The sequence below is a fragment of the Notothenia coriiceps genome, unplaced genomic scaffold, assembly GCF_000735185.1.
Source record: "Notothenia coriiceps isolate Sejong01 unplaced genomic scaffold, NC01 NC01_scaffold00037470, whole genome shotgun sequence".
In the NCBI taxonomy this organism is placed as follows: Eukaryota; Metazoa; Chordata; class Actinopteri; order Perciformes; family Nototheniidae; genus Notothenia; species Notothenia coriiceps.
This window is the reverse complement of record NW_011370171.1, coordinates 475,958-485,438: the sequence shown is the minus strand read 5'-3', so window position 1 is coordinate 485,438 and position 9,481 is coordinate 475,958. Positions and strand designations below refer to the sequence as shown.

General features: G+C 37.4%; 1 protein-coding gene across 1 annotated transcript in view; it reads right to left on the bottom strand.

The window, feature by feature from the left end:
- Positions 1-3,095: 3,095 nt before the first annotated feature.
- Positions 3,096-9,481, bottom strand: part of LOC104967571 (mal, T cell differentiation protein like) — an 11,963-nt gene continuing 5,577 nt past the window's right edge. The window contains exons 2-4 of the mRNA XM_010797069.1: positions 5,842-6,006; positions 4,842-5,006; positions 3,096-4,120 (exon numbers count right to left, since the gene is read on the bottom strand). Of these exons, the coding sequence (XP_010795371.1) occupies positions 4,046-4,120; positions 4,842-5,006; positions 5,842-6,006 (405 nt within the window). The 3' untranslated portion in view covers positions 3,096-4,045. The remainder of the gene's footprint in view (positions 4,121-4,841; positions 5,007-5,841; positions 6,007-9,481) is intronic.

Here is a 9,481-nt window from a genome sequence, read left to right as displayed (position 1 = left end):
CCCCCCCCACCTTATCACCTGAATCTCCTCCTAGAGCACCATTGTGTTCTTTGTAACCAAATCTCTCTCAGAGGGGCGTGGGGAGGGGCTCCTTATTTTCATCTAAAGTAACAGACAGAGAATCAGCACTTTGGAAACAGGGCTGAAACAGAGGGGATTATGGGATGCTGCAATGATCTGTTTGGTGTTTGGAGCCAAACACTTCAGAGACAAGTTCTGTATATATCTGAGACCTATAATATATTGATGAAAAACAGTATAATAGGGGACCTTTAAGATTGATCCTGGTGCAAGAGTCGCCTTAAAGAGGCCCTATGCTTTTTTGTGTTCTCCTTTTCCTATAGTGTGTTATATAGGTTTTTGTGCATGTAAATGGTCTGCAAAGGCTAACATTTTCCCTCCCTTCGGGCGGGGTATTTCCCCCAAAACGACCTGCAACCTCAACACATATTTTCATTCAGTCTTATTGGACGAAGCTGTTTGTTTTTGTTCACCTTATAACTACCTCCACCATCACAGTTTAAAAGTAGATTGGGGGCATAAGGATAAGGCAGTTGAAAATGGATAAGAGTATTTCTAAACAAGGGTCTGATCATTCTGGTGCAACTTTTCACAGTTTCTGTGTCCTGGTAACTGATCCGAGGAGCTCCTTTTGCTGTTTACACATCCTTCACCGCCCTTATTTAGATTTGGACACTGCTTACCTGTGTTATTTATCAAACATGACTTGAATGCAGGCAATTATTGTTTTTGTCACCAGTGTTTAAAGTCAATAGCTCCTTTTTTAAAGCTGCACAGTTACAGCTTTGGATTCTGTGGTATCTTATCAGCAGGATTAGAAGCCACATCTCTCTAAATGTTGAGTAAACAAACACTTCTCTTTACTTTGTACAGGTCTCTGAGCTCATGATCGGTGGTGTTTGAATGCCAAGTTATTGTAGATAAAGTGTCGACCACATCCTTACAGTGGAAATTCTCTGGAATCCAAAGTGTAACTTGAAATGGCACCTCATCACAACCCTGCTCTTGATAAAGAAAAGCTCAATAAACAACCTAGAATACATTCAGGTGTAAATAAACCTGAACAGCTTCCTCTGGCAGATTCCAGCGGTCATATGAGCACTTTCTATCTTTTGTCTTCTTCGAGAGAGAGAAGAAGAGTTGAAACATTGTATTGGCACAAATACAATATGAGAGAAACCTGAGATCTGAAGGCGCTCCGCCCATATAAGGAATGTCTTTCAATGTCTTTCAATTTCACTCAAATACACACTTATATTCAAAGAGTTTGAATTCTCAGTGATGCATGATATGTTATGGCAGCCACTAATTAAGGCAAATTGTGGTATTTCTAAGATTCTATCAAATCATTTAGGTCATTACTATTTACTAAGGGCATTTTGTAGTAGCGGTAGAATGTGGTGCTAATTTGTACTTCAACTTTAAAACATTTCTGAGGAAAATGTTATACTTTTACTGCACTAAATGTATTTCAAACTTTTTGTTTTTACATAAATACATGTGTATGTATTATATACTGTATATTTAATTTACTTTCCAAAATGAGCTCCATATTGACGTATTACTAAATACAAATAAATAAATCTCATATTATGTATTTTCTGATGATAAAAACAGGGAAATGTAATACATTCATAAGAGGTATTCTGCACAATTAATACTTTTACTTTTGATACTTGAGTTCATTTAGCTGATAATACTTCTGTACTTTTGCTCAAGTAACATTTGAACCGAGGACTTTTATTCGTAATTGAGTATATTTAGACTGTGGTATTAGTGCTTCTACTTAAGTAGTTGCAATATTAATTGTAATAAGAACACTTTGTTTAGATACATTTAGTTAAATCAATTAACAAAAAGGGATCCTAACAGGAAGAATCCCCTCTGATTTGAAGGTCATTTCCTCTGTCCTCTGTCCACTCACCAGTTCTGGCAGGTAGAAGATATCGGGGGCCGTGGTGCAGACCCCCAGTCCGCTGGGCAGGCTGCTCATCGGCTGAGCCGTGGTCGCAGCCATCTCTTCCTGATGCTTCTCCACGAACACACACACACACACTCCTCTCTGAGCTAACGGAGCAGCAGCAGGTGTTACTGACCCTGAGGAGAAATCCAAGTGAGCGGTCAAACCTGTTCTGCCCCACTCACTACTCCTCACACACACACTGCTCCTCACACACACTGCAGACACACCCCTCTTCCTCTCACAGCACTCAGGGATCTCTTGTGTTTGATGTGAGCTGCTGAACTGTGAAGGGGGGGTTAAAACTACCAGGGGAGATGTGTGTGTCCTGGGGGCTTCTGGGATATATCTGAAGAAGTTTTAGGTTGAAGTCAGTTTATGACCTTTATTATGTGTTAGCTGTTAGCAAATATGCATGTTAGGTAGACCTATCATTTGTAAAAAATGTTCTGAAAAAAGACTAACTAACAAATGAAAGGACTTACAGAAAGGTGTATTTACTACTTGTACTTCTACTTTGAAGGCAGCTTTGGGCACACGGTGGTCGGGGTTTTTATTGGTGCCTCAGCATCGGAAGTTTAATTTTTGAGTTAATTTTCCATTTTATTTATTTATTGTGTTTTCATGACATCCGCTCTGCGCTGGCTCTACTTTGTGATTTTTCAATTGCATTAACTCAAACCAAAGTCCCACTGTTTGGATTGGACAGATTTCAGTAATATTTTATAATATAGGAACCCATCAGAGGCTGTAAAGTATTTCCTGAAGACAAAAACGTAAATATTATTAAGCTGTCAAACTAAAGAATATATACTGAAAAGTAGTAAGCCTGCAAGAGTAACATTTGGAGTGTAAATATACATCTAAAATTCAAAATTAGAAGTCCTCAGAGCCCTCAGAGTTGCACGCTGGCACATAAATATGATAAAATTGAGGCTGAAACATGTTGTAATCACTTGCTATTTTTCCTCAATATTATACAAATAAAGATGGCTGGCTGATTTGACGTTCAAGCGATGTTTCATGGAGCAGAAAGGTAATGGTGCCCATGGTATTTAATGAAAATGTGTTGCTTATCATGGAGAGGTTAAAAGGAAAAACAGGGAAACTAGGATTAATGTCCAATCAATTTATTTTTCAAAGATTTCACATAGAAAGACACCTGTAAAGTGAAATAATTTTCATTCAAATTGAAATGATAAATCATGTGGAAACATCCGAACATACTGTATATCCAAACAGAAAGATAAGAAAAAACTTGTATCAAAATGTAATTTAAAAAAAGGGGATTACGGAGGAGAGTTTATCAATTATACATTAAGCTTTTGCTCATTGTAAACATGGAGAAAACAAGGTTTCAGGTTTTTATCAGAACAAGCCTCTGAGGAGTCCTAAGCATTTTAAATGTGCTAAGATCTGCTATTAAATGTGGATGAAATGTTTTAATGACAGTTTAGTTTGTAGGAATGTTTACTGCCTGACGATTGTGAAAAGTCAAATACTTTGTCTTACACCATAAGTTCGGGGGGTCATTGGTCATTTTACCTGTACAGCAAAACCACCTAAAGCCAACGACACTTTATTCAACTTTTGCAGAGCGATGAAAAGAAATGGGTTCTGAAGATGAAAAATATCATAATGTATATCCTGCTCCTGGAAATGTTATTACATCTGTGGTTGAATTAGTTATTGACACACATTTACTTTATAGGCCTACTACTGTTTTTCTCTAATATATTATAAATATATCTTTTTGTTTTGCAAACATATTTTAACTTTTCAGTCTTCTTTACCCTCTGATGAAACTGCTGCCATACTGATTATAGAATTTTAGGGTAATTCTATTTTTTTTATAATAATGTTTGTGCAGGACGAAACCAATAAACAAATAACAGTTAGCAATATTCTGGTTGTTTACCTTTCACTCCTTCATTTGATATTTGGCATTTAGTTTTTCTTTTAAAGTAACTCATGTTGACCTTGAAGTTAAGAGACACAACAACAACAACAACAAAGTCATTCTGTTTTTCCTCCAATGACAGGTCAGCTGGTTATTTGGTTTCTTTAGGACCTCTTCCATCGAATGGCAGAGAAAATGGTATGCATGAAGTAGAAAAGAGTGGCCAAATAGGACATCACCTGGAACACACACACACACACACACACACACACAGAAAAGAGTCAAATCAACTTATCCTAAAGCACTATTGAGCAGCTCATTTGCATTTAAAGCTATAATAGGGGACCTTTAAACAAGATATACTAAGATGCATTTGAAGTGGACCTAGTGTGCTCATTTTCAGGCTCATATTGTATTTTTTTATTCTAGTGGAGATGTAAATTGAATTTTGGTGCTATATGGATAAAAAGATTAGATATAAAGGTGCATGTGGATTATTTCCCAATTGATTGAAAGATTAAACAATTAAAGAAAGAGCTTCACTGAAAAGCTGAAAAGCAGAATACATTGTATATGATACTGAAAATCCAACCTTAAAACTGTAGGGACACTGGAATAAAGCATTTACACAACTAACGTATGGAGTTACTTTGTAAAAACTAATATTATCACAAACTTTATCACTTAAAAAAAAAAAAAGAAGCTAAAGTAAAGTTGGAATCATCACAAAATGCTGACAAGATGTTATGATCCCCAGAGTTGTATCTTTACGGTTAAGTTGCAGTTATCAGAATGGTGTAGTATAAAGTATGTAAGAAGTCTGTGTGTGTGTGTGTGTGTGTGTGTGTGTGTGTGTGTGTGTGTGTGTGTGTGCGGGCGGGCGGGCGTGTGTGTGCGGGTGTGTGTGTGCGGGCTGTGTGGACATGCGTGCTTGTGTGTGTTTCTGATTGTTTGACATACCACTGCAGCAATGTGCAGCTTGTAGATCTTGCGAGCTTCAAGGAGAAAATCTGAGTTCAACCCCGACACAAGCGCTAAAACCTGGCCCTGCAGGACCGTGATGCAGGCCAGCGGCACCGACGCACTGAGGTAGAACACCGTCGCAACAAAATGATAACCCACATCCTGAAAAGAGACAAAAAAAAGTTGGGCGACATGTTGATGAAGGTATGAAGTTAACCCTTTAACAGCAAGCACCACCATTTGGCTGTGCACATTTTGTGGCTTGATATCTTGTTGAAAAATAAAAAAGTTTAAGTCCATCTGATTTAGGGTTTTAAAGCACAAAAGGACATTTCCAATAGTCCGAATGCTGTGCTCCAACTTTGTGGCAGTTAAAGCACCTGCACTTTTGGCCATCTATGTACTGCCTATAGAGCGGTGGGATGACGTATTTTTAGACAGACCTGGAAGTAAGCGTTGAATTGGCTCCCTCGACAAAAAGCAATAGGATTATTTCATTGGATTTCAGAATATTGGAGAAAATAAGCTCTTTGGCAAACACATGTTTATGACGTTTATATGTTTTGTTCAGCAGGATAATCTTCACATATTAACACCCCTTTGTGATTTGTTAGGCATACATGCAATTGCCAGAAGTAAAAGGCTAACGTAAAGCTATAAAGTAACTATGTCTATTGGCTACTCATCACCACCAAAGATGGACTTGTGTTTGCCCTGATGACGTTTTATTAGTTGCTTGTTTGCAACCGCCATTAAAATTACACATAGAAGCTTCGGAAACTTAGGAGTTTACTTAATGACATGATTTATGTTGTGTAAGAAAAAGTAAAAATCTCTTCAGCTCGTGTTAAAAACAGATCTTATCTAAGGCATCCAACCACAAACACAAAATAACGTTGCCTTTAGGACAAGGTAAAATGCTAATTAATTTATTATCAGACTCTTGAACCACCATGTGTTTGAATTAGCCAATCAGCTGGTGGTGGGCGTGTCTAACCATGGTGGGCCAGCTGCTGCTCCGATTGGCTCCACAGAGGAAGATGAAGAACCAGAGTGTCGTCATCACGAAGCAGAAGACGGACACGAACATCACCCAGCCCATCGGGTTTTTATATACAACCTCAGTCGATGCCACCAGCATCCAAACCAGACCTCCGAAAACCTGCAGGGTCACACAGGAAGGGGGGGGGCATTTTACAGCTTTGTTCTTGACAGTAACACAACACATTTTCTTGTTGCAATGTTGCATCTTAAAAATTGCCTTAAATTATTTTTAGCATTTGGTTTCTAATGCTCAGTTTTCTCCCTTACATAGATTTCATTTGCTAAGTTATTCCATTGTGAGTTTACTAAGTTGGGGGAAATGGGTCAAGTATAGAACAATATCATTCCTATAGTTCATATATACCTGGGTATTAACAGTGTATCCATTCTTTTATTTGTAATATTATTATTACTATTATTTTAGTATTTATTTTCGTACTTGTCATCTGTTATGTAGTTAATGTATGTACCTAGATGTGTTTATTTTTGTTATGTATGCTTTGTGAATATTTTATTAAAATGCAAATAAAAAAAATGCAAATAAAGAAAAGGATCAAAAACTAAATATTTTTTGGCCACTTGGGGGCAGCAGAAACATCATTTTAACACAACATTGACGTATTGTAAGCTTTGAAGTTGGTAAAGCAAACAGTTTTATACTTCCATGCGTTATGTAGCACAATATCTTACTTTTGGAGTCGTGTCTGTCAGTAATAAAGAACCAAAACAGTAATGTTGTGTGGGCCTGAGAGCGAAACAAATATCTGAACCCATTTTTAAGTTCTCGATTTAGGTGGAAATGATCTGTCTGTTTATCACTAAAAGAACTGTTTCTACTTTAAAAATGTATTATTTATTGCTTAAATACAACTTGACTGCAATGTGATTGCCCGACACAGACACACACACACAAACACACACACACACACACACACACACACACACACACAAATAGATACACTATTTCTGCAGTCTGTCTCTTCTCCTTTGACAAACATTAAGCTCAAAAGAGTGTTTCACAGCCATGAAACTCATTTGTTCCATGAAAAGAGGAAAATGTTATTGTCCCCGACCATCAACAAGCACTACAGTCCCAGCTGTGTGCCTTACTTTTTAGTGTCCCCATTTCTGTTGTGTTTTGAGATTCATTCCGCATTTTTTATTTGAAGCATTTCATTTATGCAGCGCTTTTAGTAGAACTGGGCATGTTTCAGTAAGTTGTTGATTGTTACTCATAATGGAAGTGTTTTGGGCCATGAGGCGTGTTGGCCATCGTACTTTATCTATTATTTTGCAATAAAAATGAATGATTTTGTGGCACAATTACAACAGGGACTTGTGATGGAAACTTATGAAGCAATGGAGACGAAACTTAGAGAGACACGAGGAGAGCAGGAACTTTGATGGCAAACACTGATGGTTTATTTGGAGCTTCGGCCGAAGAATTCACAAGACATGTCGTGCGCCACTAGTTGACCCAACGGATGCCAAACCAATTGTTTAAAACAAAAATGAAATACAGGTCTCTATTAGCAAGCATAGAAATGCACAACATTAGAATTTAGCAATTCAACAACTGACACACCTTTAACGGTCTAACTGTTAAGTTAACACCAATTCATTTGGTGTTGTAACATTTATAATACAATCATTCAGTCTCCTTCACTGGAGCATAGCTTATTTAACCATTGAACTCAAACTCAACTCATAAAAGGTGAAATAAAAGTTGGAGAAGAGAAACGTTTTTGTTTTTTTTAACCCACATATGCAGAGAAACTAGGCTGTCATTCAGCTGTGTGAAGTGTAAACACGATAAGACTACATATAGAAAAGACTAATGATGACCACATCCAAAGAGTGTGCCAAGCCCTGAGTCAACTGCAGGTGGAGCAAATATTTATCTACGATAATGCATTCATTTATGACAAAAAACTCTGAACTACACCCCAGATGCTCCCTCTAACCCCAAAGTCACAAAGACATGTTTTCCTTTCTGTTGGGAAAGGACTGAATGTTTTCTTCTAATATCAGAGTAGCACATGATAACAAAGGCCCTACGTAGCTGTGTACATGACAGGATGTATTATTACATAGAAGAGCGCCAGGACACACTGTTTTAGGAATTTGATGGCTCTGTGACAACGATTAACATGATGATTCAGCCTCTATGGAGATAGACATATGACTGTCATGTTTATTGCTTACGCAGGCCTTAGCTAATCTGAACTAAGGCCAGAATACTGCTTTGAACCAGTATTCTTCCATCTTTTTGGCTGTAACACCCTCTCTTGTATATAAGCATATCAAGGACTCTACTCTGGGAACTATTTGTCCCACGCAGCTCTCTATGTGATGACTACTTCCATTCTTGCAAGGATAATAAATACATGTATCTTGATATTGAAGACCAAGCCGGTGACGAGTCGAGTGATATCTTTCCTAACACTTTCCGTATTGAAACTGAATGCTGCTTAACTGACTGATTTTTTCCAAACGAGACGTGATGGGAACATTTCTCGATGTTTAACGTTACGCTTGAAAGTTATTTTTGAAACTTTGCAATCTTGAATATAATTGAAAATAAGTTATAATGGTTTAAATAGAGTTTGTCCAATTAACATTAGGGGAAAGCTTTGAAATATGTATGTGGATGTATAAAGCTTTTCCTTTTCTTTATAGTTTTAAAATGTGCTTTCAACTTTGAAAGTAATGCTTTATGTATTCATATTTACTCTTTTCCAGGTCAAAGGGAATTGGCCTCCAGCTTATTAAATCGCCACTAAAAAACTTCCTCTGAAGTATAAAATACTCTAAAATGAGAAAAAAAAACTCTTAAATCCCTCCTGCAGCATGATTCATTTCTTATGTTCATACTATTGTTTATATGCTCTGAAAACCCTTGCATTGGCAATTAATAGCTTCATTTGCTTCTTCTATGTGTAGAAATTACTTTGGAACATACTGTATAGATCAGTGATTGGTTAGTGCGTTGTTGGTGGAGTGGCTTGTTTTGTGGCTTTTTTTAAAAACATATTCAACGTTACTATTGGTTGCCATTGGAATTCAAAGTCTGTTCCTAAACCAGGAAATAAAGGATGCATTGAAGCAACCTTTTTTTGTCTAAACGGTTGAACTATCGCTTGTCAGTCACGTAACGCCACTGGGCCCAACAAGACTTTTTTTCCTCATTGACTGACATTGGGAAAGAGACGTCTGTTAATCACTCTATCAATAGTTAAACAAGGTTACTCCACAGTATGAATACTTGAAAAGCCCTTATTTAAATAAATAGGTCCTAAAGGGTTTTAAATGATTCTCCATGTATTTGACTGGGCTGAGACATGGCGAGGTGGAGCTGCTGGGAGGTGGGTTTAAGTAAATGCAGGTACTTTAAAGGTGGGGTAGGTAAGTTTGAGAAACTGGCTCGAGATACACTTTTGTTATATTCCATGGAATGCTCTTAACATCCCGATAGCAATGAATATCTTAAGTGCTTTGACAAAAAATCCATAAAGAAAATTCATCTGTGGGAACCGTGGCAGTGTAAAAAGCATCGGACCAATCATCTGAGTGCCGGCCCGCTAAAGTAACTT